Raw genomic sequence first — 22,365 nt, forward strand, 5'->3', positions numbered from 1 at the left:
ACGAGGAACAAAATAGCTATCTCATAATTTTATTGCACGGGTTTGGGGGAAAGGCAGGGGTGGGGTTAAGTGCCCTCCAATCTCTTTTCACTAGGGAAAAGGGAACTAGCCTTTTGAATTATCGATCGAATGAGCCTTTTTTGAAGTTTCTACGACATCAAATGGCCATCTCAAAATTTCTATTAGATACATTTCGAGAAAATACGATACGTGGGGGAGGCGTATCCACCCTCCGAGCACTCTAAATCTTAAAAAGAGCATTAGAACTTCTCATTGTCAATCCAAAGAGCTATCTCCAAAGTGTATAAGATCAGCTTTTCTATATAAACCTTGTATGCCCCCAGGGCACAACTTACAACCCTTACCCTAAGGGATGTGGGGTTGTCATCCTCAAAGACAGTTTACGGACCTTTCAATTACGTTGAACAAAATGGCTATCTCAAAATTTTGATTGGATGTGTTATAGGAAATTGTGGGAGTGGGAAGAGGGATTAGCAGCCCTTCAATCGCTTTCGACTATTAAAAAGGGCACTGGCCCTTTCAATTTCTAATCAAATGAGCTCTTTTCAAAGTTTCTACAACAAAAAATGACAATCTCAAAATTTCTATCAGATACATTTTGGGAAAAAAGTGGTGTGTTCGTATCGGGGGGGGGGGGTTGTCCACCCTCCAATCACTCTTAATCTTAAAAAGGGCATTAACAACTTTTGATAACCAATCCAATGAGCCTCCTCCGAAGTTTATCCGATCACCTTTTTTATATATAGCTTATCTGCTCCCAGGGCATAACTTACAACCCTTGACCTGGGGGTTCTGGGGGGGATGTCATACTCAAAGGCATACTTTCCGGACCTTTCATTTACGCTGAACAAAATGATTGCCTCAAAATTTAGATTCGATGTGTTTGGGAAATTTGTAAGCGTGGGAGGGGGGGTTAGTTCCCCACAAATCACTACTGACTATTAAAAGAGAAAGAGCCCTTTCAATGTCCAATCGAATGAGCCTTTTACGAAATTACCACGACAACAAAAAGCCATCTTAAAATTTCTATCAGATGTATTTCGAGACAATACGAGGTTGAAGGGGGGGACAATCTAAAAAAATGACACTATAACATTTGATAGCAACTCAATAAGCCCCCTCCAAAATTTATACGACCATTCTTTCTATATATAAACCTTATTTGACCCAGGACATAACTTACAACCCTTGCCCTAAGTTCTGCAGGGGGGAGGGTGTCATCCTGAAATACATAATTTCCTGACCTATCAATTACGTTGAACAAAATGACTGTCTCAAAAATCTGATTGGGTATGTTTGGGGAAGTGGTGGGCGTGGGAGGCGGGGTTAATTTGCTTCCGATCTCTTTCGACTATTAAAAGGGGCACTAGCGCCTTTAATGTCCAATGAAATTTGCCTTTTTCGAAATTTTGCGACAAGAAATGGCCATCTTAAAATTTTATCAGAGGCTTTTCGGGGAAATATTTTTTGTGGGTGGGGTATCCACCTACCAATCATTCTGCTCTGATTCTTAAAAAACGCACTAGAAATTCTCATTACCGATCCAAAGAGACCCCTCCGAAGTTTAAACGATCACCCTTTCTATATAAAACACAAATGCCTCCAGGTCATAACCTTTCAACTATTTTAAATAGAATGGCTATCTCAAAATTTTGATTGAATTTGTTTGGGAAATGGTCGTCATGAAAGGGGTATTAGCTGGCCTCTAATCACTTTTGACTATTAAAAAGGGCATTATCCCTTTCAATTTCTAATCGAATGAGCCCTTTTCCAAGTTTCTACGATAACTCCTTCCATACGAAGTGCCATGGTCTAAAACAAACCAAAAAAAAAACATTGTTTCCACATCGCTCTTTACTTATGCAGCGCTTTTGCGCTACCTATCATTAATGTCTCAAACAATTTAGTTTGTAGCGAAAAATTCAGAAAAACCAGTATCATTTCAGGTTTATATTAATTTTTCAGAAAAACCTAATTACTTAATTAATGTTTTCATTTTTTAATTCCATAGTTTTTTTACATTTTCTTTAAAAAAAAGAGTTATTAACAGGGCGTGCTGTAAAATTTCTTTAAAAAAAATACAAAATCGTATTGCCAAAAAAAGGTGAAAAAAAGAGTTAAATGGAATTAAAGACGGGTATATAAATATGAGCATTTAACATCATCAAGGGAATCTTCTCTAATTATAATTTTCGTCAACAAAAGATTTTCATAAAACGTTAAAAACTGTACCCACGGTTCCTTTTTCGAAGGCAACAGTCTTTTTCCGTGGAGCCGACGATAAAGCAACTCGAACCTTTCTTGGAAACACAAATTAGCGATGTCACTGATATGACTTTCTGTCTGACTAATAAGAAGAGAGCTACATGAGACTTAAGTTTTGGGATTAAACCCAAATTAATATATTTTGAGTGACTAATAGTCATGCAACTAAGATTAATTTTACTGAAATCTAATTTACTAGTGAACAGACTTCTAAATTGAGATACTTAAAAATTATATATCCATGGTGTACTACCCGAGCGAAAGTGAACTCTGATTACTTCTGAACTTCTGAGTCCCCTTGAGGGTAAACTCACAGGATTAACAATGGATAGTGGTCCTTTTTTCTAAGTATTCTCCTGAGGTGTAACGTCTTGTATATACCGCACAAATACGATGCTTAGAAACAGGAGCCACTAACCAAAGAGCCATCGTTAATCTTAAGAATTAACTTTTTCAGTTCAAGTTAATATTACTATTCTTCTTAATCATGTAAATCTTGAGAGAGCTCAAATTAATATATTTTTGAATCACTAATAGTCAAGCAGCTAAGATGCAATTGAACGGATTTTGATTTAATGACCAAGAGACTTCCAAATGGGGATATCTTTGAAATTATATATCCGTGGTATATTACCTGAAAAAAAACACATACAGCTTTCAATTTTTCTTTTCGATTGGCATCGTCATTCGAAAAAAAGGGTGAATCATTCTATTGAAATTACTTGGAACATGAGATATTCCCTCACCAGTAACTATCCATTTGCAGCGTTTGCAGAGAGGTATGTACTTTATTCATAGGAGGTAGGAGAGACTGGTCAAGATTGGGTAAAAACGTCTCTATTCGTTTAGCTCAGAGATCAGCATACCTGTACGAGCAGTTTGTACTCGTATGCAGTACATACCGAATCGAAGCTATATTGTTTAGCAAGACTGAATCCTTTGATCCAGAAATCCATGTTATAAAATTTGGTTTCTTGAAGGTGATTCATCAGAGTATTTCAGGTTTTGTACGCACAAGGGTCCATAGTTTTTTCTTTATTCTTCATCTTCTTTTTGCACTGCTCTATAGTCACTAGTTTTTATGTTATACTGTTTACTGTTGTTATTAATATCACTAATGCTCTTTTGGTATTCCATGACAAATAATTTTTGCACATAGCAAGAAAGCTGCTTATGAATTAATGTATTCAAGGGCATCTGTTTTAGGAGTAAACTGGTAAAAAACTTTAGAGGGAGGGAGGGGGCAGATGATGTGAAGTATTTTATTTCAAAGAAATCGTTATATCTCCTTCGAATACTACAGCGTTTCGCTGTTATGTATATTTTTGATCTTCCAGGTAAGGGGCTGAATCTGTCCACCCATAACTCACCGTATTCGTCTTTCTGATGAAAAAATCATATCGTTTACATTAAACTCAGTACAATAGCCCTACCATTACAGTTTTTAAGATAATTAAGATATATAAACTGAGAATGTGAAAGTCAAGACAAAATAAACAAAAGAAACAAATAAATTGGAAAAAAGACAAAACAAGTTAAATAGTTATGCCTACTTTATTTCTGATTAAATTTCGGAATAAAAACAAAATAAAACTAATCATAGTATGAACAAGAAAAATTGTAAAATCTAATATAATTTATTCAAAAATTCATTAAAATATAATATTTCCTTCTTATATACACAGTATAATATTCTTATTATTAAGATAAGAAAAAATTCAAGAAGCATTTTCCAATAGCCCTTGGCCCAAGTCTCTAAAAAACGGAGACTTTCCATGTCCTTGTCGCATTCGATATTATATAGGTACTCTTCAACCTGAAATATAACATAATTACAAATTACATTTTAATTTTTATGGCTGAAATCTTAAATAAAAGAAAATATAATTCTTCGTCTTTTTGTTTCCTGCTTGTTTTTCTCCGAATATTTGAGAGACAAACACAATCATGCTGCTTTTAAAGATATTTTTTTCTAATTTTAAAGAATCACTTTTGAAAGGAATCAGCGACACGCTGCTTTTCAGAAACCTAGGTGGCAAACATTGTCTCTCTCCAACAAAAAGTGTCAGCATAAATTTCTGTTTTCAGACTATGTCTGATTTTTTGAGGTACCAATTTTTAATGCTAGAATTCTTAAACAATATTTGGTAATTGGTAATTTATTATAATATATTGTGCGTAGCTTGTCTGTAGGATATAGAATAATAGTAGATAGTATAATAAGTAATTGGCGAATAGCATCTCAGCCTGTAAAAATGATTACTGAAAGCCTATTATTCTGGGGTCATGCCCCACCTATGCATTTATAAAATATCGATGCTCCTATCGTAATATTTAAATTTTGTTATTCAAAATTTTACCTGTATTCTCCTGAAGGAAGCTTAAAGGGCCATTAGCGTGGTATATTTTATTGAGTCGTCTTCTAGGCATCCTTTCTATTAACGTAAAATATTGTCTAAATACTACTACTACTAACAAAACATTGCAGCACCAAGTCGTCTAAGGCCAAGAAAGCTACACACGCTCCTCCTCCATCCCAAACTATTCAAAGCATTCCTCTTTACACCCTCCCAGATAGTTCCCATATCCCTTAAATCTTTTCTTATAACATCCTCCCGCCCCATTTGGGGACGACTTTTCATTTGACCCTAGACGGTTGTCCGCCAAGGACAATCTTTGGCAATCTGTCATCCTTCATCCGCAGAAAATGCCCTAGGCATCTCAATCTTTCTCTCGTTATAGCCCCTGAAAGTGGGATTGAACCCCACTTTTCCTACAGCCTAGTGTTTGAGATATGGTCATTCAGTCGGGTATCCAAAACAATCCGTCAGCAATTTTTCTGGAAATATCTAGCAAATCTTCCTCTGTTTTTCAGAGCAGCCATTGTCTGAATACAACACTGTTTGTAAACATATGACGTAGTTGCAATGATATCATGTATCTTTATGGCTCTTTAAAGGAATATGAATGTGAAGTAATTTACATTAAAAAGGATTTTCTTAAAATTAAGGCTCTAAAGTATAGTCGGCCAAAGGATGCACGTACCAACCATGACCCACCAAAATATTGTCATACCCCACCGGTGGGACCTGCACCTCACGTTGGGAATCACAGTAGTAGAGTGATGGGAGATGTGATATCAAAAAATGATTTGTCATAGAATTAGGTGTGTTCTGTAATATATATATATATATATATATATATATATATATATATATATATATATATATATATATATATATATATATATATATATATATATATATATATATATATATATATATATATATATATATATATATGGATTTTAGTACATACGGATGAATCACAACATCGTCCACATATTTTTCTGTTTTGGTATTTTTTTTGCTTAGAAATGGACAGGGAAAAAAAACTTAGCGATAAATCAACACTACTCATTTATTCTAGGATTTCAGCAATAAAAAATGTGTTCCAAAAAAATAGGGACAAAATTTTATCTCAAAGAATGTCCCAACATTCTAGCAAGAAATTTGTATAATTTCTGTTGAAAAGAGACACACAGCATATATTAAGTAAAATTTATTTTAACAACTCCTCCACTTAAGTTTTTGGACCAGCAGTGAATAATGGAATTCTTTAATAAACCCAATTATAAACAAACAAAACAGTTGAATTACATTGAAAGCATATGAAATTTTTAGTAAAATGGCAAAACTTGTAAAAAGAAACACACTTTCTACCTGTCAAAAGGCCATGGCAGTGGTTTTCCCTCAATATTAGGAAAAAGATAAGCAGAAAGAAAAATGAAGGATTTTATTCTTAATGAAGCTAAAGACATTGGAAGGAAAAACAGTGAGCTAGGGGGAGGGGGGCGGTGGAAGAACATAAAAATGTGAGAGAAATATTTTTTCTAGCTGAGTATCTGTTCTTACAGGCAGATCAAATTTTCATTGCCGTTTTTTAATGTACCCTAAGTGACTTATGATTGATGTTGGTGATGTAAAAAAAAAAAAAATCCTGTAGAAAATGTTGTAAAATATTGCTGCATGTGCTAGCTCATTCGTCTGTCTAGGAAGGGCTGGGAATATCCCACAGAGAAAAATTATGTAAAGAAAATTTACCTGGATTATAATTTAGGCAAATGAAAACACTTTCACGATTTTTTTTTTATTGCTTTGAGAGGTTTTAGATTGCCTGCACAAAACAAAACTAAATATGCTCTGAACTCTTATATTATACTAAATTCAGCTGTTTCTTCCAATTACTGTTTTTATTTCCCTTCTGTGACATCGGACTGATAGAATTCTGTTCAGCAGAGCTTCTTAACTTATCATAAGGGAATTTTCATTTACGTTTGGGATATAATTTTTTTTTCTTTTAATTATTGAAAATCCACAATTTTCTTATGAGCAATGATGTAATCGAACTTGTTTTGGATTACCAAAATTCCAAACTTATAATCATTCTAAAGGTGCTATTTCAGTCTCATTCTTTTAGCAGGGGTAGGGGAGAGCTCTCCTAGGGGAGCCTATAATACACAGCCTATTACTCAGGAGCCAGTTTATTTTACGCTGCCCTCTAACGACAGTGAGCATAAAATGTAATATTTAATCTAAATATGGCTTAAATCATCATTATCACTCAAAACTCATAACTCATAAGGTGACCAAAATTCTAAAATTATGATCTTGCTGGAGGTGCTATTTTAGTTTCATTCTTTTAGTGAGTGGAGGAGAAACCTCTCTTAGGAGACTCTAGTAGAAAGCTTATTACTCAGGAGCCATTTAATCTTATGTTGCCCTCTAACGACAGTGAGCAGCAAATTAAATATTTCTTCTAAATGTGGCTTTACTCCTCATTGTATCCCATTCACAGGTCGTTGGCAATGTGCATAAAGTGGTTCATAGCGTTTATAAAGTTTTGGTATAAACTTTTATCCAGTGCTTTGTGACACTTATCTAGAATGCACACATTGGCAGGAGGTTTAGTTGGGGCTTAAACGCAAAAAAATAAAAAATAAATAAAGACATCATCCTAGCTCCTTAAGGGAGAGTTAGGATCATCCAATATTTTATTCTTGACAGTAAAAATGCTCTTTGTGCTACATTTCTAATTGCTTTTTAGTCGTAAAGGAATCATGAATCTAGTGGAAATCCCTCCAATACCAAAAAAAATAGGCCAGCAAAAACACAAGATTGGCGAATAATAAATTTTATTGATTTATTTCCCAATTACCCGAGCTTGGTGTCAGGGAAGATTCAAACAAGAGGTTCAATGAATAATTAATACCGTATAGGAGGGATCAGACATTTCCCAAAATTCCTGTATTCCAAAATTCTAATTCTAGTATTATTTCCAACTTTAAACCCTAAATTTAATACATTTTATCGAAACTAATTTTTCAAATAGCTCTATTATTATATTTATTTGAACGACTGATCTTATTATTTAGATCATTTAAATGTTAAATTATTATTTTTAGTTAATTAAATCTTAATAAAACTGTTTAAATATTACTATTAATTAAAAACAAGGCGTTTGTCGAAAGAAGTGCCAGCAAAAATGCTATCTGTAAAGGTTCATGTACCTTAAAGAAAATTTGTAACAATATTTAGAAGAAACAGATAAATTTGTTACGCATTGCTGAAGGATGACCAAAAAAAATGGCTTACTCTTGCAAAACAATACAATTAGACATTGTTTTAAATTTTTTATACAGACAGATATCCATCAGGCTTGATGGCTGTAAGACTTGACGTTTTTGAAGTTAAATCAACAAATTAAGTGCGTAGGCACATAAAATGCGAGGTTATGATGTGCCAGCTTTCAAATTAAGAATATTTTTAAAAATAACGCTTATTTTGAACGGGTTTTACTCTGAATTTCTCTAGTTTAAGATTTTTATTAGACAAAATATACATTTTCAATTTTGTATTTCTACGCTGTAGTTTTGTTGAATGATACATAATTTTTTTTTTACTCCTAATATTGTAATTTTTGTATTTTCTTTTCTTCTTCATTTACTCTTCTGTAACAGTATTTTTATGTTTTGTAAAGAGGTTAGAAGTAATTTATTATTGTTGCTATTATTTCTAATGCTTGATTTAAGGGAATTCTTACTTATTAGATTTAAGCTCATCCAACTGCAATTATTACACTAATTGATTGCTTGGCAAGGCAGACTTACTTCATTGTGCATCCATGCTTTAAATATAAAAAAAAACACAAAATTCAAGTGAATACTATATTTTCTAAGGGGGAGGGGCAGTGTACAGTTGACATGTATGTACTCTTAAAACGGTAGAAAACAACGCTCTGTCTGTCCAGTCAATTACTATTATAAATAAAAAAAAATACGACGGTTAGATTTAGAAGTTTTTAAACAAATCTTAAATAAAGCTATTAAGCCCCAATAACAGAAGAACAGACTTACTTATAACTCCCAGAAGCGCTTCCAATTATCCTTTACAAACCTGAAATATATCAAAACAATAGCAAAATAGCAAACAACAAAACAAAGGCAAAATGATAAATATGCAACAGAAGTAGAAGATACGAAATTGAGGCAAGGCAAATCAATTTGACACAGGACATAAAATCAATTTCAGAAAATTAAAATTTGAAATATGTTAATTTCCTATTTCATAGCTGCTTATGCAGACTGTTGATTACAGAAAGAGCATAGATAATATTTTACAAAAAAAGGTTTTAGCTATACAAACAATGCTACTGCTGATGAAAAGCTCCTTAAATTTCCTTTAAAAATTTTTACTCTTTAAGAAAATTGTCGATGGCCTATCTTGGGCTATGCGGTTAAAAGAAAAATCTCAACAATAATACCCCAAAGCACTATGCATATGCCGTTACATATTACCAACGGAAATTCTTATCCGAAAGCTCTTTGCGTAGATTTATGTTACTAAAAATAAGGGTTCGAACAATTTACGCCTCGTCCCTCCCACATTATAAAAATCATTATGTTTTTTGCATCTATTTATGTGCAAATTCTTTGAAAGTCAAGTATTTATTACTACGGGAGTCACCATCTTAAACTATTGGGGGATGGGGTAGCAATATACTAAATTATGAAGATTAGAAAATCCACTCAGTTTTCTCGGAATCGGTATCCTTCTTATGATATAAGTGCGTCTAAGGATGTCAATTGCAGGCCTATTCATGGCACAAATGAAGAGTAGTTCACAGTTCACAAAGGGCAGCTGATCACAAGGCACAACAGTTCCCATCGATCTTCACGTTCAGAGAAATGAAATTTAAAAACTTGTTTTTGTTGAAAGAATTTTTAATGCAACAGGTTGTATTTTTTTAATCTATTTAGTTAGGTATTATGAAATATTTTGACGAATGCAAAAGGATGTCATGACAAAGAATCAAGATCAAATCAGTTGAAAGATTAATTATAGCCCTTAACTAAAAAATGCGTGTTCTCAGCAAAATCATGTTTGTGTAAACAAAGAATTAACAATAGCATATTATAATTTAATAACTGAATGGAATAAAGCAGTCTAGGACTCGGCCTTCAAAACGCTACAGGAAACGTGTTGTCAGTGGTATGTTGACCTGCAATATTCAAGACAGCGATAGTGCACCATTGGTGTAAATTCGTCAAAGTCCTGGGGGGAGGGGGGGGGGCAAAATTGGAGCCAATTTTCCCAAATCAAGAAAAACTGACATGGAAAAATGAGTCATGTAGTACCATAAAGGCAAAGATATACTAAAGGAAATTGATCCGTTTCTCAGTATGCTTGAATTATATAGGCTTATCTTAGTTTTCACAAGATTTTTGAAGAAACTGAATTTCAGTCGGGGGTTACCGGGGTCTGCAGGGTTTATATGCCCCCCTGCCCCATAGCAAATTACACCCCTGTTTGGTACCTGAACTACTTTTCCTAGGAGGTAGGACGTCGTATGCCACCAATTTATTTAGGGTACATTTTCTACAGGTGTAATCATTTTATAAAGTATTGTATAATAGTTTCATCCTTCAGTAAAAATATAATCCAGTTCACAGCACTGGACCATCATCTTTTCATACTACTATTTCAGGACTTACACTATGCGTGAGCCAAATTTCAAAGGCCGTAAATAACTCTGAAGCCTTAAAATGCAGCCTTAAAAATTACTGTGAGGATTTGGCCTCATTTACTTATACGCCATAGTATCAAGACTAAGTAAAGACGTTTCTGCATGTTTTCCAGAGGTGGCACGTTTGATCCTTGATAGCTGTATGTTTTATTGAAGGATTCACATCAGATACAAAGATTAATTCTATTTCAGAAGATTTATAGTATGAGTGTTATAATTAAACTTAATTATTCCTCTTTTAAGGTACAAAAGTCTGTTTGCAGATAGTCAAAAATGAGGTTTGTCTAAGGCAATTAGAATTGTCGAAGATATAACAAGGGAAGTGATATTGTATAGCCTGTATTTCATCGAATGTAAATCAAGTGGAAACATATACTAATCTAAGATTTCATAAATAAATAAGGTGCCCTAAATCCTAATATAAATAAGGTACAATTCTACCACTAATCCTGCTACTACTACTCCTGCTATTACTGCTACCATTACTAGTTACCTACGCTAATGTGATCAACTCATACATCTTTTTCTTTGATGAGTTACTACTAGTCTGTTAGTTGTTACTTAGTTGATGGGTTGGGAGTTGTTAGCATCAGAAAGGTCTTATATTCAGCGGAGGAACGACAAAAATAATTTTTTCTGATACAGGTAATGCAATACACCCGCCCTCCTAAATAGGTTTTAGGTACAACCCAACACGACACATTTAAATGGCCTTTCAATCAGGGATTTAATTTTCTATTTGCCCTCCCCCCCAGCTGAAATTTAGTTTCTGCAAAAAATCTCGTCAAAACTAAGATAAGCCTGCCTAATTCAAGTACCCAGAGAAACAGGTCAGTTTTTTTTTTAGTATATCTTTGCGTTTATGGCAAATTTTCCCTGTCATTTTCACTTGTTTTGGGAAAATTTTCTCTAACTTTGCTCCCCACCCCCTTAGGATTTTGACGAAAATACGCCACTGCTTTCAATAGCTATAACAAAAACTAATTTGTTCATACATATTTTATCGCTAGTTTAAAATTCACAGCGAGTGACTCGAGCTAATTAAAGACTCAGAAACTATTTAACTTACTATCAATGTCAATGGTTTGTTCTTTCACTTTGGATTTCGTTAATGACTCATTTTTGTCATCTTCTGGCCAATGCACTTCTATACAAAGGATGTAGATAAAAACACCAAGAATGGCGCCAACGTGAGGACCAACAATAGGCACCCAGAACCAATAGTCGTTCACCCTAGAATGAAACCCGTAATGTTTATAGCTGTTTGGGAAAGTATTTAAAGAAATATCATTTATACGATAAAAAGTGTATGCTTTGTACGGGGAAACGGAATGAAAACCGTAATTAATGAATGAAACCCTAGAATGAAAACCGTAATGTTTATAGCTGTTTGGGAAAGTATTTAAAGAAATATCATTTATACGATCAAAAGTGTTTGCTTTGTACGGGGAAAAAGAATGAAAACCGTAATGCTTATAGCTGTTTGGGAAAGTATTTAAAGAAATATCATTTATACGATCATAAGTGTTTGCTTTGTACGGGGAAACAGAATGAAAACCTTAATGCTTATAGCTGTTTGGGAAAGTATTTAAAGAAATATCATTTATACGATCAAAAGTGTATGCTTTGTACGGGGAAACGGAATGAAAACCGTAATGAATGAATGAAAACCTAGAATGAAAACCGTAATGTTTATAGCTGTGTGGGGAAATGGAAACATATTTCAGATTTTAATTGACTTGTTAAATGATTTAAATTTATATGACTATTAGATTTTCGTTTTAGGACGTATTAAGTAAGTTATGGGTTTTTCTTATTTATTTATGACGTTTTTTTTACATAGATTAAAGTTTTTTCTCTTTTTTGTTTTCGTTTTTGTTTTCATTTAAAGAATATCATTTACACGATCAAAAGTGTATGCTTTTTTTGGAGGGGGGATGGAGGTATGAAGTTCGTCAGGCGATCACTCCTTGCGAAAAAGATCTGAAACACGATAGAGCAGTTTGGTATTTTGCAGCTTATTTTTCCTTTCTACGAAACGGAAAAAATGCTAAAAACCAAACATTTATTACTTTTTGATGCAATTTCATGCAATCACTGTGATTAGTAAAAAAATGGGCAAATTCCCTCCAGAAGGAAATTGTTTATTTGTGGCCCTATTCCCTAAACTAAAATTACTAGTAGTTGCATGTATAGGAAAATATTTTTCACTTTACTTATTACAACTGTAACGGTTAAACTGAGATTGTCAGCTTGTTTAAAGTTATATAGCTGCCAAATCCCCCCCCCTCCTTCTTTGAAGAACTTTACTGGATTGTCTACCGTTGAGAAAAAAAAATTATGAAGGCTTTCTCAGCGATTAATTCTTTAGATCAAAATCCTAATGTTTGCGGGGATATTTAGAAGTTGTGTAAAATCATTTTGACATCCCGTCATTTCCCAAAATTAAGAATAAACAAATAAATTTCCAAATGGGGACAAATCCATTTATTTAGACAGTGGAACAAACAGGTATAATAGCCCAGATATTTCGATCACATATACAGCGATCCTCATCAGTAGAACTACTGATGAGGATCGTTGTATATGTGACCCGAATATCTGGACTATTGTGCCTGTTTTTTTTTTTTCACTGTCTAAATAAATGGATTTATCCTTATTTGAAAATTTATTTGTTCGTCATAGAACGACAGTATCGTCTAAAAACGAATACCTAATTTAAGGTGTTACGTCGAAAAAATTGAGAATACCTGAGAAAACATAGTTGAGAACCCGATAGTAAAAATGGCAGAAACTTCTTTACGCAAAAATAACATTCTTATTTCTCACCAGGATAAGGTTTGTTTCTAATAGTTGTAATACCTCAAAGATCTACCAATTTAGAATCTGAACATTTTGCCACAATAGAATTTAAACTTGATTTGATTTCTTGACCTTGCTTGGAAGAATTAACCGCATAGATTAAAATTTATAGATGGCCCTATAACAGCATTGAAAGATGCATTGCATATCAATGGTGCTCAAAAGCTTTTCATTTTGAGTAAATACACGCAAGATTAGCACATAATTTAAAGCAACAGAGATAAAGAGGATATTTTTTCCAAATTATATCATCAGAATAAGAGAGAATGGAATCTATTAAAACTATTTGATACAAAAAAGCTATTATTTGATACTTCCTACGTCCATTCACACTTGCGGTTTCTTGAACCTGATTTTCAATCCTTTTTATTCCTGTCTAATGGCAACAAGGCCGTATTTAGGGATGGGTACCTAGTTTAAACTCACCCCTTTCAAAATATTTGTCCTAAATGTATCAAATATGCATATAAAAAAATTTGATAAATTTTTAAAAGTATTTTTTTTTGTAAAAAAAAACCCGAACCCTGAAAAGATTCTGGATGTGCCTTTTAATATCGACATAACTTTTTTTATTTGTATTATATAACTGTATAACAGTCTTAAATTAAGTATGCACTAAACTTTAAACTTAACTATGCATTAAACTGCTGAGTATAGATTAAACTTTTTTGAATTGTCAATTTTTTGATAGTTTAGTGTTGACGTTATAATTAAAGTCGTTTCTTCTATACCCGTGTCGAACCGCTTTAATGCCTGGGTCGATCTAAAGTCGGGACAGCAGCTCAATGCCACTACCCAAGCAATTTAAAAGTTATAAAAGTGTGAAACTGATGCCTAATTTCGATGCAGAAATAAAATCAATAGACATCGTAGACGCCTTGATACTGCTTCAATACAAACACTGCATCAGTGGGATCGCTACATATTAGAACAGTTATGCTACAAAAACACATGTCAATTGTATACATAGTGACATAGTGTATTTATTTTTGCTAGAAAGTATTGACAGTAGTCCCACCTTATAAGCAGAGAGATAATAGTACGTCATTAATTATCTTTATTAGTCTTAAAAGGGGACCAAGATTGGAAAGATGCCATCCTGAATTAATTTGGATTTGGGTTCCGATATTAGCAAGTTACTGCTTCAAGCTTATTTCCAAAGAAGCGCCTAACCGGCCAAGGCCTTCCATGACAGCCTGTTGTAAGATATACTGTTTGAAAATAAAATTAAATTTAAAGCTTTCAAAAATTTTAATTTTTTTGTCTCCGTAGCCTATGCGAAGCCATGGAAATCCGTCACATTTCAAAAACGTGGGTCCACAAAATCACACTCTACGATGAAAATAAAAACCATAGATACATTCTTAGACTTAGGATACCCTCATTTCTAATTCTTCTGACAAAAGCTAACACAAGTAGGCCACAATCTGTTATTTATCCAGCCTTGTCCTACTTGTGACTATTTCAATATGCTTTAAAAAGTAAATGTAGCAAAATTGATTTTTTCCTTGTTCCGTTTATGGATTTATTGAGAGATCGAATGTTTTATCCTTTACCCTACTTGTGGTTCAATCTGTAGCAAGTTTCATTTTTTAAAGTGAAATTTTATTTTTTCCTAATTATTTTTATCTGTTTTATGGATAAATTGCTTCGTCGTACAACATTGCGTTTTGATTTTTTTTTTTCCTGGCAGAGAATTTATCGTTAGTTTATTCAGAGTGTAGGCTAATTTGCGTATGGGAGGATAACCGACCAGCTTAGAGGTTTCGGGGGGGGGGTCAATTTACCATCTTCTTTCAGAACAAAGCTTTACACCCGTTTATCTGTATTTTTTTTCGAAGTGGTACTACTCCTGATTACGCCCATGGTAACCACAGAAATTGTTTGTCCGACCCGTAAAACATACTTGATGCGTTTCTTTTAGTAAACCCTCTTCCCCCTCGAAAAAATACTTCCCCCCTAGAAAAATCCCGGATACGGCCTTGCACATAGCTACAATCCTTGGACGAAAGACCAAATATTTGCATGAAATTTCATAGGTTGTTTTTCGTTGTCTTCAATAAATTGTAGCGTCAAATTTCATCCATTTAGTTCTTTGAAATCCAAGATGTCAACTATTACACAACAGCGTTTATCTTGTTGAGTCATAAATGAATTGTGTTATTTTAAAGTCAGATAATAAATAAAGCGTATAGAATAGAAGAATGAATAGACAGAAAAGAAAGATAGGAACAGAAAAATGAATAGAACAGAATATAATAGAAGGAAAAACAAAATAAAACAAGCAATGATTTTGCAAATTACTTAAACAGCGTTTCCTGGAAGTATAGTTTGAGGGGCCAGTGAGCCAAGGATTTTAAAGGCTAAATTAATGTGAAATGAATCAAATAAAAATATACCTTGAAAATTGAGTAAATTTACGCTGTAACCCTTTCAGACCCTCATCCTCCCCTCCCTGATTGCCCTTTACTGTTGGTACCTCTAAAAAAAAAAAGATTCCGGAATGTCTCTGGACATCGTTTACTATGAAAGTTAGAGTCAACTTTGGCTATATGGGGGAGGGGGAAAATTTGCCGTCTTATTTTTAAACTTAGCTTTCGAGCCCCGTTCAATGAGGAAAACACGTCTAATAATCATTTTTGAAAGGACAGAATATATTATACTTTAATTTTTTATGTTAGCGTCAAATTTCACGAGACGTTTCTACTTAATAAATTACCAGTTTGAGCAGAGGGGGAGGGGCTCCTTAACTCATGTTTCAGGGTTTCTTAACCGTTTATCCATCTCAGATTAAACGAGTTTCACTATAATTTCCAGTTACATAAAGAAATCACGTAAATGCCGCGGGATCAAGAAGGCAAGCAGATCAATAGTAACGACATAATTTTTGTTCGGCTTAAACTTTTAGTGTCGCTCTTTACTGTTATTTGAAAGACTTTTTTCTAATTTTATTGAAACAAAGGCTGGTATATATAGTCCCTGTTTATTTTCAAAAAAAAAATATTCCATTGAAACAAAGGCTGGTGAATATAGTCCGTATTTATTTTCGAGAAAGAATGTTAAACTACTGTCGCTCGATCGATTGGCTCAATCGGCTTTCTTTTGTCTTACCTGGGTCTCTAGATAACATGGCGTTTCTGATTTTTCTAAAATACGCTCTATCGCATTTAGTAAAATGTAGGAGTATTTGGAACAACGAATTTCTGACATTAAAATCGTGTCTTAACTTGAAGGCTTCTTAGTACAAACAGGTATTCCTGTATTAAAAATCTAAAATTAAATAAATCTCTTTTGTAAAATTTGTGAGCATTGGATACCGGCTGTCGAAACTACCACAGCCCTCATAACTCTTTTTAGTATTTTGACTTTATAGCCTTTAAAATAAGGCTTCTGAAAGTATTCCAGCGTTTTTATGGCGGTGTATTTCCAGTATTACCATTTCCAGATTTTTGAATAATACTGGCGACTGACTGTTACCAGCATCTTAAGTCTTTGCTTTGCCTCTTCGATTTCTCCGTAATAAAAAAAAAAAAAACAAACAAAAAAACTGAAAGTAAGAAGCGACATTAAAACTTACAGCGAACAGAAATTGTTGTGAATATGAAGGGGAATGCCACTTCCTCAGCCCTCATTCTTTATACTTAAGTCTTAATAGTTCTTTAGAAATACATCACATTCAGATTCAACAGCCCTTGAGTATTCTTTCTTAAAGAATTGAGACAAAAACCAGATATTAGCATTAAGAACGAGGAGAGAAGAAGGAGTTATTCCCTTCGTATACACAACAATTTCTGTTTGTTTTGAGTTTTGATGTCTTTACTTTCAGTTAAAAAACTTGTTTCTTGAAATTTAATTTCCAAGTTTTTTTTCCCATCTTGCTAGGAAATCCCCATTCCCCCATGTACAATTTCCCCAAGAAAAAACCCAGGAAATTTTCCTCTCCATGAAAAATTACTCCCTTAGAAAATTTTTCCCCGCATAAAATCGTCTCCCCCCCCAAAAAAAAACTGTGTATCTCCCAATAGTGAATAAACAATGGACAAACTGTACAACTTATAGCGATTTTCCCACGGGCTGTGGGGGTTCATGTCACCCCAGAGGTATATTTACTGGACCGTTCAACTACGCTGGATCAAATGGCTAGCTCAAAATTTTGATCACTTGTGTTTGGGGGAAAATTAGGCGTAGGAGGGGGGCAAGTCACCCTCCAATTTTTTCGTCACTTAAAAGGCGCACTGGAGCTTTTGATTTCCAATTAAATGAGCCCTCTCCCGATCTTCTAAGGCCATTTGTTCAATACGGTAGACCCTGGAAAAAAACAGAAGCAAAAAAAAAGAAAAAAATGAACTCGTGATCTTGATGCCAATAAAAATTCCACATTTTCGCAGATAGGAGCTTCAAACCTCTGCAGTAGGATTCTCTGATATGCTGAATCTGGTGGTGTATTTTCGTTCATATCAATCGACTTTTTGGGATATTCTCCTATTCCCAGAAATTGGGTAAATTTTTACAGGGTCTTACTTTTGGATGGATAAGATTAAAACTAATAAATTTTATATGTTTGAAATGAGCCAAAAAATCCAATTCTATTGATGCGCAAGTTGTTATCCAAATTCTTTTCTTTTTTTAAGTCCTGCTTGCTATTGGGCTGAGTCACTCCTTACTTATAGTTCGTTACAACGAACTGATTGAAAGTAGATTAATCAATTTATATTCAGTAACAGATATCTTTCAAGTTTTTTCTTGTAATTATTTTTATATTCTCTTATCTGCCTTTTCTTGTAATTATTTTATATTCTCTTATCTACCTTTTCTTGTAATTATTTTTATTTTCTCGTGTTTCCGTGTCGATTAATGGTTTCACCAATTCAATTCAATTTATTTGATTACAAAATCATATAACACATAATATAAGTGGCTGCCAAAAGAAAAACCTAGAAGCACTTGATACTGGATGACCTCATATAAAACAAACACTTAACAAACAAAACTCTTAACAAACAAACTAAACAAACAAAAAGGAAATAAATAATAATAAATGAGCAACCAAATAATGACCAATCTCGAATCATGAAAATGAAAATAAAAATAAGAAAGAGAAAAGAAAAGGAGAAAAAAAAATCTTCTATGAACCAAGACCAAAGAGAAAATGTTTCATTTTTCTCTTAAATAAACCAATGCTCTCTGAAAGAGAATTCCAAACCTTAGAGCTTAGGAAAACCTGCTCTAATTCCATTTTTGTATTCAGTAACTAGATTATCAGCATTGCGGGTACTATAACTATGAAGTGATTTATTTTCTCTGTAAAAACCATGAAATACATCAGGACTGATACAACTCCAATACTGATACGAGAATATTCTTGCTTGGTAGTCACGAAGTTGCCCGACATTAAGCACTTTAAGTTTATTACAACATGCCTTAGTATCATTGACTTTTTCTAACTATCCACCAATAAGTCGTATATAGCTTTGTTTTGAAGAATGTTTACTCATTTAAAATTTGAGTAAAAGTTGCTTGACCTTAACACACATCTATAAAAAATATATGGGTGGACTAAAGCATTATATAAAAGTAATAAAATTTGTGGCGGTAAAAAATTCTTAAAATGTCAAATTGTTCCAACTCCTTGTGTGAGTTTAGTTGCAACGACATCACTATGTCGTTTCCATGAAAGATTATAATCTTTCATGGTTATAATCTTGGTATAATCTTGGTAGAAACCAAGGTATCGCTTTCCGTGAACTTGTTTCACTGGCTCCTTCGTAAAGAAAATTTTTCCATTAATGTCCTGGGGCTCACCTACTCTTGAATATAAAATGAAGCTAGTTTTCGCAACAGTAACAGAGAGTAAGCTTAAACTAGTAAAAATATGATAACTTTTTAAAACGCGATTAGCCTTCAAAATCAAACTATGTAAACACTAACTAGAAAATGTTAATGTCCTGTCATTAGCAAACGAGGTGAGGCACATGGCAGGGAAAACCTCATTTTTTTTTTGTCTTTGATGATTCTTGGGTTTTGATGTTCTTTAGGTCTTTTGATGATTTTTTTTCCTCTGTTTCTTTACTCTGCTTCTGTAAAATAGTGGGTAACAAATAAATTATTATCAGTATTCTTTTGTGACTGGCTATGAACTTAAAAATGAGAATTCATACAATAAAGTTTTACTTAAAACGGACAAATAATCAGAAAAGTATTGGAGTAAAGGTTAGATAGAGGAGTCCAAAAACAAAAACATTTTTTTCTCACCGGATTTTCGCGCTATTTTTATCAAGTATTGTCACTTACAAACCTCAGTTGCAAGAACCCTTGGCGGCGCGAAACGGTAGGTAACGAAACGTTACTAAGCGTTACCTTCCACGTAACTATATTTTATACATTTTGTTTTGAGGCATAGAGCACCAACGTCTAAAATTTTCTTGACGTAAAAAAATATTAAAAATGGTAAGTAAAACGTGATTCACCTCAATCATCTTTTTTCTGGTGCGTTAAGTTGACGGACTACTTTGTAAAATAGAATGTTGTCTAGCTTTGTCTATTTTGTCTATCTTTAAAAAAAATGCCTCATCATAATTAAAAGAAAATACACACTTATTTTTAACACAGATAAATTTAAGTAGATGATCAGAAATCTGACAACTTGATATCAGAAATATTCTATAATGAAATTAATTGTTTTCACTGTAAACAATATTGTTTTTATTGTTGTTTCAGACACAGCCTTAATAAGAAAATTTATATCTCACAATTATAATTTTTTTTTTCAAAATACTCCTTAAATTATGTATATAAACAGTTATTTTACATCATTTTTACGAATTTTAAGATACTGAAAGCTACCCAGAGTCACCATTGCATAAGTGAATCATTTTAATTGTGCCGTTTACTGTCGAGATTATGTAGGCTATAATAAAAACTGAACTGCTTGCAATTTCTACGATTGGGCGGGAGGGGAGCCAAAAAATTATTTTGCCTAAATTTTCTCGAAGTTCCTCATTTTCGCCCGGCATGCAGCAAGGTATTAATTTTATATTCGTTGCATGGGAAGCATGGGAACTCTTTTTTACTAATCCTTACAAAATCAAAAATATTTACGTGAATGTGCCAGTGCCCCATCCTGCGATCAGAGTAATAATACGTGGGGACAAATCTCTTGCTGGGTTGATGGCATAGCCGCAATTTGCTCCAAAGCAAACGCCAATTGCCAAAATGGTGAAGCCAACATATAGAGGGATCAGAGGCTTGGAGATCTGCATGTTCTTTTCATCTGTTATAGCACAAACAGCTATAAGAAGAGTCATGGTTCCGAAGATCTGTAAAATAGAGAGAAAATAAATACGAATAGCGAAATCGGTCCAGAAAAATAGTATTGACGCATTATTATGAATAAAAAAGTGGATGTTTAATATATAGGAACTTAATTTAATAAGAGTTTAATTTTAAGGGGGGTTTAAAATGGGAGTTTATTTTTAAGGAGTTAAAAATAGAAGTTTAACTTATTATACTTAATATAATGTAGGCCTATGTTAAAAATATACTAACGAGAGCAATTATTTTTCTTCCCTCGTTTCTTTTTTTTTAATGTTCTGAGGCATCTTCTATAATTTTTTTTCTCTTTTTTTTAGGTTACAATAAACCATTTTAGAAGCAAATTTATGAGGAAATAAAAAAAAAGTTGACACTATTGTTCAGACCAGCCAGGTGGGCGGAGCATCTCCTTCTAGAAACCTAAGAGTTTTTTTATATATCCCCAAAATTCATCAAATAAATTCCTTCATCCATGCTTATTATTGTGGAAGTCTTTTGGTTCCGGGATGCGGCGATGTGGTTTAGTTCCATAGCACTTGAGAGTAAGTAGAGTTGTATAATATACTGTATGCTTTAATCTTTATCATATAATAGCCTTTTTAGGAAGATTAAGACTATTGGTCTTTCTGGCTTGTTATGTTAAGGAACCCAGACAAAATACTGTCGGGAAGGATATTGGTTCAATATAGTGAAATATTATCAACTAGATGTATAGCTTTGTCAAGCTAGAGGTTTCTATACTTTTGAAGTATTAAATCAGTGGATCAGTCCTCTGATCTAATTGCCTCTCTTTACAAAATAAAGAATGTGTTTGATTCATCTTTAAAAAAAAAAGAAAATGGTGGTTCTGGTAGAAAATTGTTTTGGCCACCTTTGGTATGATCCGTATTTTTTCCTCAAATAAAAACAGCTGAAAATTTATTTGTGCTCCAATTATAAGTTTAAATGAGCAGACCAGTCAAAAGAAAATTTAATTGCAAATATTTCATTATCCATAGTTTTATGCATAACATTTTTCAGAATATATTTTTCGTATTTGGAACATAATTTTGAACTCAAATTTCTTTTTTTTAGTCGATAGAGTTATATTTCTAATAGTATTTCTTCAAGTACCTAATATCGGCTTGCTTATACGCTTTTACTTGCTAGTACGATGTCAGAACATTTTTGAATTGTTAATGCGCATTAAAAGGTAAATTGAATAATGCAAATGATCAAACACTTCGTGATAACGAACTGTAGGTAAGGAGCAACCCGGCTCAATAGTAACCGAAAATCTAAAAAGCGGAATTTGGATACCAATAGATACATCAAAAGAATTTAAAATATATCTTAGAATTTATTTTAAATATATATACGTTTCATCAAGTTTAGTCTTACCCATCAAAAGTTACGAGTCTGAGAATATTTGCCTTTTTCTGAAAAAAGAGGGAAACACCCCCAAAAGTTATATAGTCTTAATGAAAATCACGCGACCAGTTTCAGTGTATTAGAGAACCCAGCAGTAGAGGGTTTAACCTCCTATCTTCAAAAATACGGAATTTTGTATTTTTTGCCAGAAGAAACATCACGGATGCGTATTTATTTGTGTTCCCCCCCCCAGGGTGATCGTATCAACCCAGTGATCATAGAACAACAGGAGAGGGCTCATTCAAACGGAATTTAAAAGGTTCTAGTGATCTTTTTAAGTGACAAAAAAATTGGAGGGCAACAAGGCTCCCTCCCATGCTAATCTTTTTCTTAAAATCACTGGATCAAAATTTTGAGATTGACATTTCGTTCAGCATAGTCGAAAAATCTAATAGCTATGTGTCTTAGGAA

General features: G+C 33.4%; 1 protein-coding gene across 4 annotated transcripts in view; it reads right to left on the reverse strand.

Annotated features, from left to right (window-relative positions):
- Positions 1 to 3,904: 3,904 nt before the first annotated feature.
- The window catches only part of LOC136031380 (aquaporin-7-like), a 104,843-nt gene continuing 86,382 nt past the window's right edge, over positions 3,905 to 22,365 (reverse strand). For all 4 annotated transcript variants that reach the window (XM_065710895.1, XM_065710897.1, XM_065710896.1 and 1 more), the window contains 4 exons: positions 20,332 to 20,549; positions 11,441 to 11,604; positions 8,702 to 8,741; positions 3,905 to 4,102 (listed from right to left, as the gene is read on the reverse strand). In XM_065710895.1, coding sequence (XP_065566967.1) covers positions 8,734 to 8,741; positions 11,441 to 11,604; positions 20,332 to 20,549 — 390 coding nt within the window. In that variant the 3' untranslated portion in view covers positions 3,905 to 4,102; positions 8,702 to 8,733. The remainder of the gene's footprint in view (positions 4,103 to 8,701; positions 8,742 to 11,440; positions 11,605 to 20,331; positions 20,550 to 22,365) is intronic.

Source organism: Artemia franciscana, chromosome 9 (genome assembly GCF_032884065.1).
Source record: "Artemia franciscana chromosome 9, ASM3288406v1, whole genome shotgun sequence".
In the NCBI taxonomy this organism is placed as follows: Eukaryota; Metazoa; Arthropoda; class Branchiopoda; order Anostraca; family Artemiidae; genus Artemia; species Artemia franciscana.